The 21307-nt window shown below is 35.2% G+C and overlaps 1 protein-coding gene across 2 annotated transcripts; it reads left to right on the forward strand.

The window, feature by feature from the left end:
- Window positions 1-3767: 3767 nt before the first annotated feature.
- Window positions 3768-6225, forward strand: LOC121250534 (tubulin-folding cofactor C). 2 transcript variants are annotated; one of them, XM_041149663.1, is made up of 2 exons: window positions 3768-5082; window positions 6054-6225. In XM_041149663.1, the coding sequence occupies exon 1, from the start codon at window positions 3904-3906 to the stop codon at window positions 4987-4989; it is 1086 nt and encodes a 361-aa protein (XP_041005597.1). In that variant the 5' UTR covers window positions 3768-3903; the 3' UTR covers window positions 4990-5082; window positions 6054-6225. The 2 variants fall into 2 exon arrangements, with proteins under 2 accessions (XP_041005597.1, XP_041005598.1); XM_041149664.1 differs by lacking the exon at window positions 6054-6225 and adding an exon at window positions 5750-6029.
- The last annotated feature ends 15082 nt before the right edge of the window (window positions 6226-21307 follow it).

The following is a 21307-nucleotide window of genomic DNA, read 5'->3' on the forward strand; positions in this document are numbered from 1 at the left end:
AAAAATATCATGGTCCTGGAATTGTTGTTACAAATCTTTCGGGCCTACATTTTCGGGCTTGGGCTTTTATATATTTTTTCTGTCAACCCATGATAATTTAAAATAGTTTTAACTTCTGATGAGTTTCCATTGTTGCATGTACTATTTATTTATTTTTTATGTTTAATATTTTTAATTATTTATGGCATATCGAGGTGATGTTTTGTTAGGATAATTTCAATATTTTGAAATCCAAAGTGAGTGCTAAGATTATTTTTAATTAAGGTTTCATTCGGATATTAAGTTGAAATAAAATGAATTGAGATAAAAATTAAAAGTTAAAAATTGAATAAAATATTATTAAAATATTATTTTTTAATATTATTATTGTTTTAAAAATTAAATTTTTTATTATATTTTATGTGATAATTTGATAAAATTGTAATGATTAGATAAGATGAGATGAAACATTTTCACTATCTAAATGGGACCTAAGTTCTGAATAATTTTGTACAAATTTTAATAGATTGCAATTTCTATTTACAAATAAACCTAAATAACACATCACATAATTGAATTTGATTTATAAAAAATATTATTAATTAGATTCTTCGACAAATAAAATATTGGTGCATCAACATATCTTCCATGTCAATTTGTACATAGCATATATCATTCACTAGTTATAATTTAATTTGTAAAATTTAAAATTTAAATTTTATCTTTCAAATTAAATTATGACACGTAAATAGTATGTAGCATAAAGACTTTCAAATATAATTATTAAAAAAATATATCATTTGCACCAAATTTGAGTAGCAAAAGTGCAAAACTCATGAGAGTAATCGTGGGTCTATATTCCGCCCTCGTTTGCCCTACCCTGCAAGGAAAACAAGGGCGAGGGTGGGCTAGGCCCAGCCCTACCCCCCTCCGCACCTCGGGCTAGGCCTAAACCCAATAAAAAACACACACACACACATATATGTATGTATGTATAAATTTCGTTATCAAAATAACGTCATTTTGATAACGAAATCTTAAAAAAAAAAAAAGAAAGAAAGAATGTCAAACGACGTCATTTTTTGGAGATTTAGAGTTCTCCTTCCTGCATAATCACTTTTTTTTTCTCTCTCTCTCTCTCTCCCTTCTCCCTCTCTCCTTCTTCCTCCCTAAGCTCTCTCTTCTCTCTGTCGTGCGTCGCTGCCCTCTCTCCCTCTCATAATGTTACGGTGACGCGGCCCACATGTCCATCTTCTCCTCTCTCTCTTTCCTCTCTTGTGACGCGGACCTGCAGACGACGTTTATGTTTTTCTTTTTTCTTTTTTCATATCCTCAAATTTCTAGCTATTTTTGGTTTTTTCTTGTTGTTAGTTTTGGTTTTTGATGTGTATTGTTATAGATTTGAGATGATTTTGTAAGTTTGTTCTGGATTTGATATGACTTTGTAAATTTGTTGTGGATTTGAATTTTTTTTGTGTATTTTATTTTCAATTGGAACAACCCACGGTTGTGGATGACGATGGACAGAAAGCGAACAGATGAGGGGCCCACCCCCACCCCAGCACATGGAGGGGGTCCTGTTGTCAAGACCCTATCGAAAGCCGTTCTAGAACATGGTCCTAGGCATGCATGGACAACCAAGATTGGGTCACTTCCAGAGTTAAGACCAACATTAGAGGACTTCCCTAGGGGTGTAGTGTTTGCCCTAGGAAGATTGCAAGAATGGCACGGGTCAATTAGAACATGGCTCATGTTTCCCCTCTTGACCGTGCCATGGTTTAGCCTTGATAACCCCTTGACACTGTCGCTGACATGTCATGGGCCAGTCAAGGCGATCAAAGGCCAATTTCGTGGGCCCCATGAGTTCCACACCACTATCACTTGTTTATTTATTTATTTTATTTATCAAGGGACCTATTAGAGTTTTTATTTTGTATTCTCTATAAATAGGACCCTTAGATATTTAGATTACATCTTTTGAACCTTTGGCAAATTTCCTAAGTAGGTAGATTATTGTTCTTGAGATCACCCTTTTGGTGCTAAGCACTTGGGTTACTTGGTTGAAATTCGTGAATCCCTAGTAGAGGATCATCACCTTGCAATTCGTGAATAGGTGTTGTCCACTTATCTATCTTTGATTCATCATCCTGCAATTCGTGAATAGGTGTTGAATCATTTATTTATCAATCTTATGAGTATTTCTTTGTTCTATTCAATTATCGATCATTGTTCATATATAATTTCCACCTTATTCATCTACACTTTTTTGCATATCTAAATATTTATATAAATAAAAAAGAGTCTTCATTTTTCTTTATTGAGTCCATTCATCTTTGTTCATTCTTGACTTGGTGGTGAAGTTGTTCTTCATTGTGCTCTTGAATGTTCATACGTGTTCATCCATTTTTCTTATGTTCATATCTTTTCTTGTATATCAAATATCCTTATAAACTATAAAGAGAGTCTTCATATTCCTTTTTTGAGTCTATTTATCATTTGTTCATACTTTTCTATCTTGTTCATCCATCTTATTCGTCCATAAATTTCTTTGCATCCATTCAATCCTCTCCATAGACAAATTTCAATTACCACATGTGTTTGCCCTAATTTCAATATTCGGCCATATCCCAAAATACCCCTCATCCAATCCAACTAAGCCCTAGCCGTGAGTCATACGTGCCATACTTGGTTTGCTCACAAATCTTCCTAACCATAAAATCCTAGCCGTCCACCTCAAGTCCCTATAAGGTAATTCTTTCCTTTTAGAAGTCTTGCCTCCATCCACTCCCACAAACCCTAGCCATCTCTCAAGAGTCTCACTTAGCAATTTCTTTAATTTTAGGAAAGTTGACTCATCCCAAGCCAATCCCTTAATTCTAAGAACTTCTCTAGAATCACTCAATCCCTCCAATCACTCATCAAATTCCTAAAATCTCTCAACTCATTCAATACACCTAGTCAACCAAAGACTTAATCTCTTGCCATATTCAAATCATAACTTCTTTATTTTATCATAGCCAATCCCTAAACTCAAGGAACAACCCTTGACTCATTTAAACTCCATCTCACCTATCATATCCAATCCCTCAAATCTCTCATTCCCCAGAATCACTCAAGTCAACCAAAGACTCCAAATCCTATCTTATCATTTCCATCTCCTAATCCCTAAAGTCAATGAGCAACCCTAAACTCATTCAAATACCTTCTAACCTTAGCCACCAAACCCTAGCCTCACTCTTCCACATCATTTCCAAACCTTAGCATCTCATCCAAGACTCCAACCCTAGTCCATCTCTTCCTAATCTCGAAATCATCCTTAGCCACCACACAAAACCCTAGCTATATTTCACCATACTAACCCTAATCTTCTTTCAAGTGTCCCCAACATCAAGGGCAACTTTCAAGCCATTCCACTTAGCATCAAACACCCTTATTCATCCCTTAGATCATCCGGACTCATCATCATTGTCATTTCATCACTAAATACCATTCTTTCAATAACTTAGGAACTCATCATTTCTATAATATATTATCATTATTGTTCAAAATTCAAGCAAGAGGGCTTAGGCAATTGGTTATCACAAAGAGAACCAAGGTGAGGACAATTCAATATTTAGGAACTAGGTCAAGGTCTCTAACACCCGCCCCCCACATCACGAGACAGATTGCGGAGGACAAACCTCACCCCCGCTGCGTAGGGGGGGGGGGGGGGGGGGGGGGGGGGGGGGGGGCGGCGGGATGGGTGCGGGTAGCACCAATATTACGGTATTACCAGGAGCAACGCTTAAAACGCGCAGGACTTGGTGTCGTTTAGTTACCAAACAATTGAACAAGAATCAAACCAAAGTTAACCCGCCTCCCAGTTCCTGCTCAGATTCACGAGCCCCTCCCCCATCTTCTCGCGCACTCTCACAGGCTGAGACAATGGAAAACGAAGAAGCACGCTCAACCTCAACCTCAAGCCAAGCCCTAGGCTCAACGCTCCACAAAAAGCACCTCTCGATGCTCGAGCGCCTCTCCAATCGCGAACAAATTCGCCTCGACAACTCCCTCGCCCGCCGATCCGACTCCGACTCCCACTCTAACTTGCCGTCGTCTTCTACCGCCTTCCTCTCCCGCTTCTCCGACTCCAAGCGCTCCATAGAGTCTCGAATCGCCCAGTCCCGACTCGACCATCCCACCGACCCGAGTCAAGTCAGATCCCTCCTCGACAATATCTCTGCCTCCATCTCCGACCTCGAGAAGCTCGTCGCCGAGAGCTCCTACTTTTTGCCTTCCTACGAGGTCCGTTCCTCACTCAAAACCATTTCCGACCTGAAACAAGCCCTCGAGACGCTGAATTCCGAGCTGATCCCCAGAAAGAAATTCACTTTCAAGAACAAAGCCGCCAAGAAAGATCCGACCGCCGAACCCAACGAAACCACGCCCGAAAACCCTGAATCTGTTTCAACTAAACATGGGAATTTGAGTTTCCCGGTTAGGGTTTCCCCGGGGTTTAGAAACAAAAAGGGTGAGATTTTGGTTATGAATTTCAAGGGTTCGGACATTGGAGAATTCACGGTTTCGGATCTCGATTCTTGCGAAGTGAGATTGACTGGTTCCGTGAGAGCATTATTTATCCATAGGCTGAGCAATTGTAGGGTCTATGCTGGGCCAGTAACGGGTTCGATTCTGATTGATGAAGCCGACGGGTGTGTGTTCGTGATGGCATCGCATCAAATTCGTATTCATAATGCCAAGGGTTGCGATTTTTACTTGAGAGTGAGGAGTAGGCCGATAATTGAGGATACTAGCGGCGTGAGGTTTGCGCCGTATTGTTTGAAATATGAGGGTGTTGAGGAGGATCTGAGGTGTGCAAGTCTCGATGAGGAGACAGGGAACTGGGCCAATGTGGATGATTTCCGGTGGTTGCGTGCAGTGCAGTCGCCCAACTGGTCGGTTTTACCGGCGAACGAGAGGTTTGAGGTGGTTAACATTTCAACTTTGGGAGGTGGAACTGACGGCAATTAACTTTGTTTCGTCCTCTTGATTTTAGCGTCTATTCGAAAGTTTCTATCTATTTTATTTTTGGTTAAGGAGCACGTTGAGCTATTCAAATTTGAGGTAACGTTCTTTGTTGTACTTGGTATTTAAATTAATGGGAAATATATGATTACCGATTTTCAGTGCTTCATTTTTGTGATAATTCTTTGTAGTCGAACATGATGGTGGTCGGCCAGCAAGTTTTTGCTATTTGTTAACTAGCTTCTCCATTATTAGTTTGCCAAATTTGGATTAGTTAGTGGTAGTTTGTATTGTACATATGTTCCATCTCCAAATAAATTGGTTCCATGCAATATAGAGTCAGCCGTGTTCTCTACTGATGGTTTGTACTTGGGTTTGACCCAAAATGTCTCTTTTTATATAGACCCCCACTGGTTTATAGATTCCTCTTGGCCTAGTTTACTATGATAATGTCTTGCCGATGGATGATTGGATGTTGAACTGAGTTGAGTTGAGTTGATATGAAAGTTGAAAATTGAATAAAATATTATTTATTATTATTATTATTATTTTAGAATTTGAAAAAGTTAAATTATTTATTATATTTTGTGTTGAAATTTGAAAAAGTTGTAATGATGAATTGAGATGAGTTTGAGATCTAAACGTAAAAGCAGATTGGGCCTGGCTAGTGTTTTCTCTTGTGTGGAGAATGGTGTCAATCTTCGGTGGTTTTGCTTCTTACTGTTGGCTCAAAACAGTCCCTTATTCATATTTGTGTGGCTCACAGAAAGAGACACTTGAGACTAAAGTTATGTGGAAGAGAGACTGAAGCTTGAACTTTCAACTGTTAGATAGGAAAATTTGAAGTTTCTATTGAATACTTTTTCGTTTAGTAATGGTTCTTGTTTGAAGTTTAAAATGGTTCCACTCAGAACTGAATAATATTCACTGCAATCAGCTTCTTCTCATGTTCAATACTCCACATGCGACATTTTAGCTGTCTACATTAAGAAAGGGGTGATAGCATTGGCGTTTTCTTCCTCCCCTGAGAGAACATAAAATGGTCTCTCAGATTTGACTGTTTCTGGCAGTCCCTTGTGATATTCCACAAGTAAAGCTTGTTGGTTCTGGCTTTAATATCGGTGGTTGCTGGATCAATTGCTAGGGGTTCCAAGGAGTGAGGTGTGAAAACGTCCTCCATCCTCCATCCTTCAACTGATTTTCTCATTTTATGTGCTGAAGCCATAAACAGAAATTTGCTGCACAGAAGTTTGTGTAAAATTGAGGAGGTCGTTTGTTTGATGGAACTTTATTTCAACAGCAGGGGCTGGCTCTTATGCTATTTGGGTATGCCATGGTTAATCATCTGGAGATATTGAGATTATTAGACTTTTCCAAGCTTAGGAGAAGATAGCATGCTGATATGATTTCTTGTGTCCTTGTAGTTGCACCCATTTTTCATTGCACATTGTATTACTCTTACAGCAAACCTCGACTTTAGTGATTCTGATTAAGATAATACAACAATCTTCTTATTTCTTGTAGAAGGAAGTTTTGCTACGGTAAGGCTTAAGTAAAATTTAGTGAATATCCAAATTAGAGAATTATTGGAATACCTAAGTTCAGTTGAAGTATTAATACACTTGTGAAACTGGATACAATTTAGGGGTATAATGTACTATAAATGAATTGTACTTTAGTTTTAGCAACTATTTTCATCGATCCTGACTTTTATATCAGCTAATATAAGATGCATACTCTTGATGGACTTGATTGTTTTGGGAGAATACATTTTTAACCTTCTGCGTTTTGCTTTGCATCCCATTGACACTTTACCCCCACCAGCAAAAAACTGCAATATGCACTTTTTGTTAAGATCCGATGGTCAATGCTCTGCCACTTCATATATTTTCACTTATTTTAATTCATCTTAACAGCCAGGATTGGAGAAGGTTGTTACAGCTTGTCAGTTTCTGGTAGTTATAGGATGCAATGTGTGAGGTTGAAATTGTGAAACGCCCATCAGTTGGAGGGTGGAAAGTGAATTCTTCTCCCCCTTTTTTTTTTTTTTGAGTAGGCCTGCTACTCGCCCCATACTTGCATGGCCCAGGGGGGGTAAAGTTTGGTCCCTAGGCTGTCCGCCCACCGTCACTAACTCACTGGTATTTCATGGCAAGAGAGAGAGAGAGGGAGAGAGAGAGAAGAGCCTTGTTTGGTTATTGAGATGAGATGAGAAATCAGTTAATAGTAATAAGATAATTTGTAAATAATAGTGAAATGGTTTGAGTTAAGATTTTTACGAGGTTTTGGGAAATGAAAGAGAAAAAATTGAATAAAAAGAATTATAAACTTAAAAGAGGGTTAGAATATAATTTTTTAATATAATTTTTGTTTTGAAATTTGAAAAAGTTGATTTTTTTTTTTTTTTGTATTTTGTATGAAAATTTAGGAAAATTGTAATGATTAGATGAAAAAGTTAAAAATTTGAAATTGAAAAATATTTGTGTTTGAATGGTGTTTGGATGTTGAGATGAGATGAGATATGCTGAGAGCTTGAGATGATATGGTTTCAAAGATTTGAAACCAAACTAGGCTTAGGGATGTTTGGGGAATGAGATGAGATGAAATGAGAATTTTGTGAATGTAGTAAAATGGTTTGTGAATAATAGTGAAATAGTTTGAGATGAGATTTTATTAGGTTTTGAGAAATGAGAGAGAAAAAAAAATATTATAAAATTAAAATATTGTTAAAATATAAATTTTTAATATTATTTCTGTTTTGAGATTTAAAAAAGTTGAATTATTTTTTATGTCTTATTTAAAAATTTGAAAAAATTGTTATAATTATATAATGTTAGATAAAAAAATTAAAAATTGAAAATTGAAAATGGATAATGATACCCTTGCGGTTGGGTCACTACTCCTTTACTACTTGACCTACGCGTATTATTTTCTCATTTTGTCTATAAAACTGAATGCTCCCTTTTCTCTTCTATTCTCTGTCTGTGTCAGAAGATGTGAAATGGATTATGTGATTTCTGCAGAACACAGTAGAGAAAAATTTTGCCTCGCGCCCAAAATGAATTGCGTTGCAACTTTCCCCTCCGTTTCTACTCTCTCTCTCTCAAACCACATATGAAAGTTTCTGTTTCTCCTGCCCCACCATTGAACGACGTCGACCACAACCCACTTGCCTAGCCCAGCCCATGAGTCCATACGTCGAGCCCACTAGCCCACGAGCCCAGCCCTTCAGCCCGAAGAGAGACCCATCCAAGCCCAGACGTCGAGCCCACCTCTACTGTGGTGAGGATATTTCTAGCGGTTGTGATTTCTGTCCGTCGTGCCTCTGTGGTGCACTTTATTTGGTATGAAAAAATGAGTAAATTACTTGAAAATTCTGAGATATAGAATTGAATTTGTAGACACGTTCTTGCAAGCATAAACATGAATTGAATTCGTATAGCATGCACTTCTTGTGTTTGAGCGAAGTTCTTTAATTTAATCTGGTATCATCCTTCCGTGAATTAAATTTGGATAAATTATTTTTAGAAACTTATTTGTGGCAAGCAAACCTATTTTCAATAATTAATTTGGATAAATTAGGCTTAATTGTTGCAAGCATAACCTATTTTAATTGTTTTAGTTGGAAAAGTAAAATTTAATAAAAGAAGTTATACTTTACATTTGAAATAGTTTTCAAGATAAAGACAATCTTTTAACAAATAATGATTTTAAAGGTTAAACTATTTGATATTATTCAAATATTGAGATGTTGAGTCTAATTATTAGACTAATCCTTTATCACTCTAATATTATCATTTTAATTCTGAGAATGAATTAAATTTATAACAAAAGAGATGTTTTCTTTTTGACCCATAAAAAAAAAAAAAATACAAATGATAAATGTATAACTGAAAATTTTGTTGCTATGAAGTTCAATGATGATATATTAAAAAATTGCATTGGATCTCTTAATAATTGTGTAGATGGAACCAAATGTTGGTGATAAGGATATTGTTGAAGAGCCAAAGGAGGGAATGTCATTTTCCTCAGTTGAGAAAGTAAGGGCATACTATATGAAGTATACAAAACAAGTTAGTTTCGAAGTGACAAGGTGAAGTTCCAAAGTCGGAGAGAATGGAAAAATAAGATATTTCACCCTTACTTGTGTCCATCAAGGCACATTTACGAGCACATAGTCGAATATTCTTAAATCAAGACCGATGGAACACAATAGATGCAAGACAAAGATCAATGTGATATTGAGTTCTGAAGGGTCATGCTCTCAGTCCTGAAAAAGTAAGATATATTAGATGTCATAAGAGGTTGGACGAGCCGATGAATAGAAGATTAGAATACAATGATATGGCTGGCATTCAACTGAGCAAGAACTACAATTCTTGCGTCGTTGAGGCAGAAGGGTATGAGATTTTGACGTTTGGAGAAAGAGATGCACGTAATTATATACGTGAGGTTAGATTACTTCGGCTTGGGTTAGGAGAAGCCGAAGCATTACAAAACTACTTTGCTTGTATGTAGGCACAAAATGATGGTTTCTATTATGTCATGGACGTTGACAATGAAGCCAGATTGCACAATGTATTTTGGGTGGATGCATGTAGTAGAGTTGCGTACGAGTCGTTTGATGATGTTATAACTTTTTGGTTAATCATCGTGGCTTAAGTGCATGAATGGTTGCATACCAGAAGCCATTATAACAAACCAAGATAAAGCTATGCAAAATACAATTGCTAAGGTGTTTCATAAATATCGACATCGGTTTTGCTTGTGGCATATAATTAAAAAAGTTTTCGAAAAATTTGGGTCACACAGTCAATACGATAGCATTAACAGTCAGCTACATATGTATTTGTTTTCTACGACTATTTCTTCAATGTTGTGTTATCTCTTTCAATTATTATGGGAAATAATATTTTTTCTTTAGATTGTGCATATATGTGTGTTTATGACACATTGAATCATGATGAATTCAAGTGCTGTTGGTTGCAATTCCTTGATAGTTTTGATCTACATGATAATTCATGGCTTGAATGGCTATATTCTGAGTGTCATCTTCAGGTGCCAGTGTATGTAAGAAACGAGTTTTGAGCAGAAATGTCAACTACTTAAAGAAGCGAGTGTATAAATGCGTTCTTTGATGATTATGTAAATTCAAAGACAACACTAAAACAATTTGTAGACTAGTATGATAATGCAGTTAGGCGACATATTGAGAATGAGCTTGCAGTTGACTTTAGTTCATTCCACACACAAATTTCGTGCATAACTTTTTATGGCATTGAACAGTACTTCCAAGCAATGTATACAAATGTAAAATTTAAAGATGTTCAAGAAGAGTTAAGAGGGTTGATTTATTGTTGCGTATCAATGGTTCGAAGTGAAGGAGGGATTTTTATATATCATGTAGCCGACGTGATCCAAGTTATGGATGAGTTTAGAAAAAGTACAAAATATATTGTTGAGTTTAACGAGAAAGAGTTTGAAGCGAGCTGCACATGTCAATTGTTTGCTTTTAAGGGAATTTTGTGTAGACATATCATCCGTGTGTTGACACTTCATAATAAGGAAGAGCTGCCTGCAAAATACTTCTGTGATAGGTGGAGGAAGGACCTGAAATAAGATTACACGTTTGTCTGAAGTAGTCGTGATAATCTGAGTCATAGTCCAAATGCACACTATATTAATAAATTGAACAATGCTTTTATGAGATTTCTTTAATTGCAGGCACCTTAGATGAAGGTTGTGCAAAGTTAATGACTCAATTAAGTAAGTTGAAGTTGGAGTGGGTTGACGTCCAGCCAGTGTGTGATAATCGTTCATATGAGTCGTTAAGGGTGACAAAAAGGTCTGACAAGTTAAAAAGTCTTGTAGCTGTACATAGTAAAGGTAGGCTAGTTCTAAGAGGAAACAGTCCACAACTGATAAGGCAGTGAATAGGCTGAAAGCAAGGAAGACTCAATGGGCTCAAGTAAGTCAGGTAGTTTAGGTATTTGGTATTTTTAAATTTAGTTTTGTAAACTATTGACATTAACTATACGTCTTGAAATTATGAACAGAAGAATAGGCACCTAGATAGAATAGTTATAGCAGATTTTGGCTCACATAGCTTGGCGGAGCGTGACTTTCCTATAGCCTCTACTGCTCAATCAATTGTGGTATTGTTTGCAAATATTGTTTATATAAGGTGATTCTTTGACGATATTAAGTGTGAATTTATTTTCTATTCTTGGTAGGTACAACCGTCTTTTCAACTTTTGGACGATGATATTTATTGTTGTACTCCTACATATCAAGATGTAGATGTTGATATCCGTATGTATTATATCGTAACACTTATTTATACTGAATTTCAATATTACCTAAAATAATACATTCACTGGTTTAACCATATAATTAATGCATGTTTGAGATTGTAGATCAATTCTTTAGCCATATTGCTCAGACCTTAATGTGGTAGACTAAGTATAAGATAGAATGTATATATATAAAGATGTTTGATAGCGTAAATTTGCTGAGTTTGGTGAGAGGATAGTGATGAATTGCACAATGGCAGTTTTGTGCTCATTTGTTGAATTGTGTAATTTTTGCATAAAAGGGTCTTGAAAGAATGATTAAGGGCTTGCTTTGTATTTTTGCTATCACAATTGGTTTTGCATTCTTTTATTGTGACTTGGAAGCATGATTGTGGTTTTGGTATTTTTAAAAAATGGGCATCAAATTCATGAACTTTGAAAGTAAAATTTGAGGAGATCTAAAAAGCTAGGTGATTGTTGTTGACTTTTTTCTTTTTTGTGTTTACTGCAAGATGAGATACTGTAAGATGTTCCTATATATATAAAAAAAGATACCGCAGGATGAGAGTGTTGCAATTTTGCAGTTTTGTGGATATGTCTTATGTTAGCAGTTAATTGGGAGATGAAAGCAGCAAAAGGAATGGAACTTTGACGATGCAAGGTTGGAGTGTTGATTTTGTGAGTCTGGGACTTCAAATTACTTTGAGCATTTGTAACAATTTGGTGAAAATTTGAGTATAACCAGTCACTTGGAAAATTAACCACCCTTCATTATCCTCCTAATGGCTAAATTCATCCCTAGTATATAAATCATGTTAATTAGAGAGATCAAACCAAACTAACTTTCGTCATTATTCTAATTTCCAGCATGCTCAAACATACATATTGAGATCTCAAATAATGCTAAATTTTCTAGGTGATATCACCCAAAGTCATTCATGACATCATTATAACTTGTATCAAATATTTTTAGGTGATACAAAAGCAAATGACAAACCATTATAGACTCCCATCATCTAAAATAAGAACATATAAATTCTGTCATTACTGGTTCCTTTATATTACAAATGATACATAGAAGTTTATAATTTCCTTCAAAATACAAGTCACGAAGTTTACTTTCCTTCAGAATACAAAGGCACATAAAGAAGTTTACTTTCCTCCAGAATATTACTCAGGTTTAGAATTTACTATACATATCCACCAAATCAAACAAAAGAAATTACTTCTCATAGTCAATAAAAAATTCCACATATAAAATGGTGGCTGCCCACCGAAAGATGATGACTTTTTAGTCCTCATTCCAATCTACATTGACATTGCCAACCACAACTCCGTATAGGTCTAGTTGTGTCCCAGTGAAGCTATCCGACTGTGTTCCATTCACCTCAACCATATGTGCATATATATAAATAATTATCAATATTTTAGAACAACAAAAATGATCTTAGGTTGTATTAGTTCAAGCAATTTAACAATAAATGTCAACATAGTCCAGATAAATTTCAGTCAATACATGCATAATGAGATGACATTATTCAAAGGATTGCAATAATATGTCAAATTGTTTGGTGTCGTTTAGTAGTGTTAAGACTGGTACCTTTTTTGCTACTGTCTCTAAATCTAATATAGTTCCCCGACTTGAGCTGGAAAAATCAAGCTTCAAAACGAGTTTTCAAATTATATTGATGTATCTCGGAATAGTAGGTCTAAATGAAGTCATGAATTACATATTTCTAGACTTCTAGACTCATTTCTAAAACCTCAAGAAACATTTATATTTCTTTTTAATGACTGGTTGGCTCAACTCAGTTTATGCATGTGAACAGACCATGCTCTACAAAATGAACCACAGATATATGGCCAGGCAATGTACCAGAGGATGATTACAACATAAAGACTAAATCCACAAATATATGGACAGAGAGTTTATACCATGTACAATTAACATTTTCTATGGTATGTGAAAATTAAGTTTTCAATGTAAAGACTACATCCACAAAGAAAGACAAATAAGATGGAAACAACATATATACAAGTAGCATCCACAACATATACTTTCAATGGTTTTTGATTTGAAATTCACTTGGTCAAACAAATCATATTCCTCAATTGATAACCAATTTGTTAGACAATACTCATCATAGTTACTACAAAATATACAGATTTTCTTTCGAAGGGTAAATGGATGATTCACTACCGATTATGAACAAAATATACTCAATACATTTACCACAAAATATATAAATTTGTGAACAATAATGGATATCCCTAAACTTACAATTTTTCATAAACTTTATAAAACCGAGTATATAACAATCCAAGTAATCATCATAGAAAAAAAATCGTAGAGAGAGGGGAATTTTAGGGCTTATCTGGCGGCTTAGGAGGGTGGTCAACTGTGTGGGGTGGCAGTAGACCTAGTGTGATTTCGTTGAAATCTCCTAATAGACAGATACAAAGACAGAGAGAGAGAGAAGAAGGAGATGGGAGAGTTAAATGATAACATCACCTTCGAAGGCGCTGTTGAACAATTGTCACACCGCAGAAGGCATGATCGGCCTGGGAGTAATGCCAGGGCTATTGTCACAGACACAGAGAGAGAGAGTTAGCATGGGAGACTGGTTTTGGGAGTAGATGTGGGGGACAGGTTCTCACCTTCAACGGTGTCGTTCATCACTATCGGCAGTTCTGAGAGGAACGAATTCGACAGTTTTGAGAGGAACAAGTCTTGCTAGTATGAGATATGAGAGTTTTTGAATTTCAAAATGAAAATGAAGATGAAATATGAAATGATGATTCAAAAATTGAGAGGGGCACAACTTATGGAAAATCACATCATGACTAAAAAATTACATCTTGGCAGGAGTTTCAGACTAAATAAGAGAGAAGCATTCAATTTTAACCAAGAAAATGAGAAAATAATCCATGTAGGACAAGTTGTAAAGGAGTGGTGAACCAACTGCAAGGGTATCATTACCCATTTAAAATTAAAGAAAGTTTTTGTTTGAGTGATGCTTGGAAAGAAAATTATGAGAAATTTTGAGTTGAGATAAGTTATGTTTTCCAAACAACTCAAGTTGCGGCGACGACTAGAGGCTGAGCAACGAGAGATCGAGAGGCGAAAGAGAGAGGAATCAAGACTGAAGTGTTTGCAGCGAGGGGGAGGACGTTTTTATGCAATGCCCAGATTGATACCCGTTTTCCTAGAGGGCTGGTGCCCATCAATCCGCTTACTTAAGGTAGGGCTGGGTGCAGGTACCTAGCCCCCATCCCTAACTTTAAGACGTTGGTTCTTCATTAGGTAGAATATTATTGTTCTTATTTTTGGCTTATGGTTTTTTGATTTTATGATTAACTGATAAAAGATCATATTAGTTGATTATTTGTCTAGTAATGCAAAACTCAATGAAAAAAAAAAATTATTTGACTCTTTTTTGGCCTTCTCAAATTATTATTTTCTGATACACTTGCGTGTTTTCTATATCTTGCTATTTAAACTATGTGAAACAATGAATATATCGTTCGTTTTCATAACTTTTGAAGTGTCTCAAATATATGCAAGGTTCATTTATATTTTAATTTGTACTTCTGATTTTTAATGCCTTAAATACAAAAATCTATACTTTTTTCAATCATATGGGGTTTTAGTTTTTCTTTTTGATAAGTAGTTCTTACCTCTTATCATTTTTCAATAAACTACCACTTGTTTTCCACAGTGTGGTCTAAACTACCAAACTTTCAATCTGTACCCTAAATTACCTGTACTTTTCAATTTCTCTTTCAGTTAAAGTTTGACTTATATATTGTCATAAACAAATTTTCTTCCATCTTAATGGTCAAATCTTAAGTGATTGTGCGAATTAATATATATATATATATATATATATATATATATATAGGTAATTTAGGATGCAAATTGAAACTTTTAAAGTGAAAAACATAGGATAGTTTGTAAGTGAAAGGTGTAATTTCATCTTTATGTAGAAAAAGAAAAAATCATCTTTCAATAGTTGTGTTAGGTTTGGTTGGGATAGATACTCATTAAAGATTGGTAAGTATCTTCTTTCCTCCTAAGTAACTATTTATTTAGAAATGTCTATGATATTTTCTCCATGAAAACAAATTAGTGAAATATATGATTTTCAATTTGATTTTTGATTTTAACAGATTGCTTTTTCTATATAGGACAGATAAGATACCTTGACTACGAAAAAATAATTCACACATTCATCGTTTGATGCCTGCTAGATTTTGGGGTTCCCTTAATAGCTTTGAAGTGCGCACACAACTCTTCACCCTGCATCCTATCCTCTTCCTATGGTTTGAAAATCATACTTTTATATAAAAACCAATTTTAGAGGAGAAAAAATTTGAGTCAAAATTGCTCCAATATGTGATGTATGTCACATGTTTTTTCTTGAAATCAAATGGGAGATAAATCATAATCAAATCCTTTAATTTGATCTTAGCAAGAGCCAGCCTTAGGTACTCAAAGGGTCCGGACGTCTTACTCAAGTCAAGAAATTTACTAGGACAAGTCCACGGTAATTGTTCCTATTGAAGTCGTGTTTCCCAACCCGATCAGTGCCACAGTTGCCAATCCTATGCCACTTGCAACAAGGAGAGAGAATGGGCTCCAGTGACTTCCGGGGTCACTTTGATGCTAAAGTTAGTGAAGAATCTGAGTTTGATAGGAAAAGTTTAAGGGACTAAAAAGAATGGTAAAAAGTTCAAATAGCCTTCCCGTGGGAGGGATGACTGTTTTTTTATACCTGATTCAGACTATTCTGCCGAGGGAGCTTATGGGGTGTCAGGTCGTACCTAACCTGCCACCACTCCCCCTGCTATGACAGTGTGTCAGTCTGTGGCTTAGACAACCGCAGGAGGTCGTGGCATGTTAGGTCGTGCTCGGTCAGACCCGTTACCACCATCCTACCAGACCAGGGTGTCAAATTGTGGCCGAGCCGTCCTGCGTACTCTGATAGTGTGTCGTTGCTTGCCAGGTCTTCTGACACGCGCATTGACTGCGATGTGCCCACGATTGGGCACGTCCTGCTGTCTGCATATAGTAGGGTAGTTTGCATGGTACCTCATGGCAGGGCTCAATAGGTCATCGAGTCCCGAGACGGGACTCTTGGCGTATCCAAGCTTAGTGCCAAAGTTTTCCAGATAGGTTTATGGTTATGGGCTTGATGTGGGGTCTCTCGGTCTAGATTTCGAGCCCACGTCAGGGTCTTGTTCGAGGGCCTGGGATTCCCGTAGCTCTTTGGGCCCGGGCTCTATTAAGATGGGCCCCCCTCTCATAGTTCCAAAGGGCTAGTCGGATGCTATAGGAGAGAGTTGCATTCGGGAGCTTGAGGAAGAGCTCTGGGCACCTCGTTAGTAAGAATCCAATTCTTTGTTGGAAACTGTGTTATCCAAGGTAAGCTAGAAATTCAATGGATTTAGATCCCTGGAATTCAATGGATTATTGGCCTTGTTGATGGGAATCTTGCGGCCTGTTAAAGAAGTAGATACTTGAAATTGAAGTAAGTTTGGACTTAATATATGGTTAGATATATATGAGCATGTGGCAGACACAACCAAAGGTTGAAAGACTAATTAATTTACAGATCCATAAGTGAGATCTGGATTTGATACAATTGTTAGGCACTAATTCCTCCTTCAGCATTTCAGAGTTGGAGTTGGCAGGATGAGCTTGCTATGAGATAGAAATTAGTCAGACCCTGGTTAAAACTTTACACTTTCCAGTCCATCTATTGTTTGCTTTTAGGAAATTATAGAAAAAATGCCCCTCTCATGTTGTTGCTTGCGCATGTTATTAGCTTTTCATTTGACATGTATGCATATGCCAGCATTGTTTTTTCTTTTTAAAACATGGTTCAAATTAGTTTATTAATGCATGGCGCTATATGTGATCTTAATCATAAACAAATTTGAGCATGATATTTTGTCGTGTTTAAATAAATGTATATAATTTCTCGAAAACCCGTTGAGTTTGGAGGGGAAAAAAAGGCCTCACTGTTACTTGGATTTCTATATTCAAATCCTATCTTACCAACTCCAAATCCGTGTTCAATTCCATGTGTGCATACAACAAATTTTCCTCTTTTTTTGTTTTGTTTTTTGAAGCTTTGACTAGATCTATAATACTACCAACTAAGATATCATGCACCAACCAGGATGATCATGGGGATCTCTGTTGCATTCAGAAAACATCTGTTAAATTATCAGGTGCTTATATTCATATCACACAAACTCATCTCTGCCTACACGCTCTTCTACATGATGACATGTTTCTGTGGTCAAAATCCTCGTCTTCTTCTTCTTCTTCCAAGATTAGCGCAAATCTTTAAAGGTATTTTTCGCCTTCCTATCTTTATCCGTTGTTATTGTTATGGGAGTGTCACCGAAACGAAGCCCCGAAAGTTTATGTTTCATGTATTTATTCTAGAGTCCAAAATATTGGAATATTGCACCTGGAATCTCCAGGCTGCATGTTCAATGCAATATTATAAATAGTACTTAGAACATAACCCTGAATGAAGAAGTTATTTCATATGTTGGTACGCAAGTTGCAGATCATGAGAATAATTTGCCTGTCGTCTTCTCGACTGTTTATCTTTGCCTGAAAACTCTTTTCTATTACAAGTGATGCCGAACAGCATATATAGCTTACATTCTAAAAATTCTTTGGGCATTTCAATCTACCATTTCGTTGGATGAAAATCATGTCCCAAGATACGTAGGTTAGACATGAGTGGTTACTGGTTAGTGTAATTAAGCACACAGCAGTGGGCTTCCACCAAAAATAACGTTGGTCGACTTATAATTGGGCTAGTTTTGACTGCAACAAATGTATGAATTTGGCCCATAAGCCTCTCTTCTAAAGGGGAGGCCGGAGTAGTTTAATTTATTTAGGCCAACGTTTAAGATTTTTAGGCCGAGCATGGATCTGATCTGACTTTTGGGTATAAAGACCTTTCAAGTTTAAGTAATATTAATAAGTGAAACTATACCTCCAGTTGTAGAATGTATAAGTGTTGCAAAATTACTTTTAAAAAAATTAATAAATTTGAAATTCATATGATAAAAATCAAATTTTTTAATAATAGATCTTATTCCTTTTCAAAAGAATTACGCGACGTTTGTGTACTCTACGACTGTATTTATCATTACTTTACTCTTAATTTATGAATCTAAATTTATTATGGATATCAAATCAGAAATAGATATATAAGTAGTGGATCACATGGTATTTGTTATTGTTTGAGTATATATTTTTTAGAATAATTAAATACTCAATAAATCTTAATATAGGCTTATTTCATGTTTTTCTCTCATTCTCAAATTTGAACAAGAATATGAGAGAATATTTTTCCAACTTTTGATCTTATCTTAATTGGAAGTAGGCCGGACGAAGGGAATTATATATAAAGCTTGGACCCAACCTCCCCAAGATTTTTTTCTTCTTCTATAACCAATCAATGAATTGGATTATATTATCCCGAATTAGATTAGGGATTAATCAACGAATATTAATCTAAAAAAACAACAGCAAATTCCGAGCGTGTTAGGTTTGATGATAGAAAATAAATCTGGTTATAGTATAGGTCCCTCCACACCCACATGTTTAGGGTTGTAACTTTTTTTTACTTTACTTTTTTTTTTTTGTTGTATTTCGTTTTTTTTAGTTACACGTGGCAGACATGCATGTAGCAATAAAAGGTCACAATTTTCATTAATCCAACTTAACGAAATGAATTTTAAACCAAGTGACCGAAAACTACTTAGGTCTCGATGTTTCAAAATTTGAGAACTCAAGATATTAATTAATTATAAAATTAAGCTGGAAAAATACATGAATCAATATTTATTTTCCTTTTAATTTTAATTTAAAAGAAGGCCGTGCTAATTCCATTCGACAATATTCTTGTCCATAAAACAGCTAGTCCTTATTAACTAAAGCATTTCTCCAAAAAAAGAAAAAAGAAAAAAGAAAATGGACTTATTCATTTTGATCCAAAACTGTTTATAGAATGCTATTGTACGAAGTTTTCTAATCTAATTTACATTCTGATCATGATCATACTGATCATGATGCGCCATGAAGTCCATCATCATGTATTAATATTATTATAGAGGGTTTGGTCTCCAATTAAGTGCATCACGTGGATGATCGTTTTAAGTAACAGTCGTATTATATACCTCAAAATTTACCTCATTCTTCCACGTAATAGTTTCTAAACATAGCAATTTTGGAAATAAAATAGTCAACCATGCATGGGTTCCTTAATTTGATTATATATATGCTGATCATCAGCTAGCTAGCTCAGTGGATTTTATTTATTTATATATATTTAATATATAGTTTGATGATGATTATCTTATATATATATATAGTTAATATATATAGCCGCCCTATAATATTAATATATAATAATAATTGTGAAGCTTCATGCATGAATATATCCAACAATTTTGTATGAAAATATTAAATATATATTATATATTATAATAAGATGATACAAATAAAAGAAATGAAGTGGTAGCTCAACATGATCATCAGATCAGCTAGACCCAAACATTATTTATATATATATATATATATATATATATATATAATAACAAGCAATATTTGTGAATCTAAGATAATAAAAAGAAATGAATGAGCTTGATCATTGTTTTCGTTTCTAACACTTAATTATAATACTATCTAGCTATACGTGGCTAATCTAGCCGGCCTCCTGCGCGCAGTACGGCCGCATGCTAACCCATTAAATTAGAGCAACTGATCTCTATCAACTTTAATTAGTATCTCTCCCTCTCTCTCTCTCTCTCTCTCTCTCTCCAATGGAATAGTAATTAGTACCTCGATTGCTAGTCCATGTACATGTCATGCACGTATCAAGCCGGTAACACGTTTGGTGGTCGATTGACAATGATATAGAAAGAATAATCATGCTATACGTGACAACAAGCTGATCATTAGATAATATATTGTCATGCATGAAATATTATATATTGTATTCATAAAAATTAATATCATGTCTAATAATGTTTGTGCAATATATAATCTAACTGTCAGTGTCACCATACAATATCTAATTTCCATGTCCTTAGCTGTGAAGGTGATGTCACTGAAGCCAATGGAAGTTAAGCAAACATATATATATAAATTAATAGTCCAAAAAATCATAAATTTGACAGTAAACTTCTATATATACAAATTAGTCCCAATGCACGCACGATATTATTACAAACAACTCCTCGATGCATAAACAAAACAGTTGGCGAAAATTGGAATCTTTTTATATATATAATGTATAGATAAAAAATTCTATATACTATACTACCATCTTACTTTTATCCATTAAATAAGATGTGATATATTTATCATCATTAGATGATCATTTATAACATATTTCTTTATCATCTAATAGTGATAAATATGTCAGATACTACTTAGTATGATCAAAATATGATAAAAGTATAGTGTATAACATTATATATTATATTAAGGACGCGCGAGTGCTCAAAGTCATGGTGTCGTTACAGAGAAGAAATTATAATATAATTTGCCAGTCTAGCTTATATAAATATATAACTAATTAGCACCTTAATTATTAGGTGAGAGACTGTACCACGTGGATGCATGCATGCATATATGCTCGAGTTCCATGAAAGACCGACCAATTATAGTTCAAGGCTTATATACCTTTTAAAGTAACCATATATAACTTTTGACATGGTCGAAGTTATTATTCATGAAAAGGCAGACAAGAATCAAGATATGATGAAATTAGCATAGATTTTCTAGACCCACTTCATTTTATATATATGCTTTCTGTAATTAGGGTTGTTAATTTGGCTAATGAATTGTTTATAAAAAGCGTCAAAGTTGGTAAGGTTCGGTGCTTGCATGCTCACAACTACAATTCACTTGCACTGGACGCAATAGAGGATTAATATATCTGTTAATATATATGGCTAGATTAATATCTGTTAATATATATAGCCATATATAG

Source organism: Juglans microcarpa x Juglans regia, chromosome 2D (genome assembly GCF_004785595.1).
Source record: "Juglans microcarpa x Juglans regia isolate MS1-56 chromosome 2D, Jm3101_v1.0, whole genome shotgun sequence".
Lineage (NCBI taxonomy): Eukaryota > Viridiplantae > Streptophyta > Magnoliopsida > Fagales > Juglandaceae > Juglans > Juglans microcarpa x Juglans regia.

Excerpts from the sequence above, each read along its gene's own strand:
- LOC121250534 (XM_041149663.1), top strand. The coding sequence starts at position 3,904 with ATGGAAAACGAAGAAGCACGCTCAACCTCAACCTCAAGCCAAGCCCTA.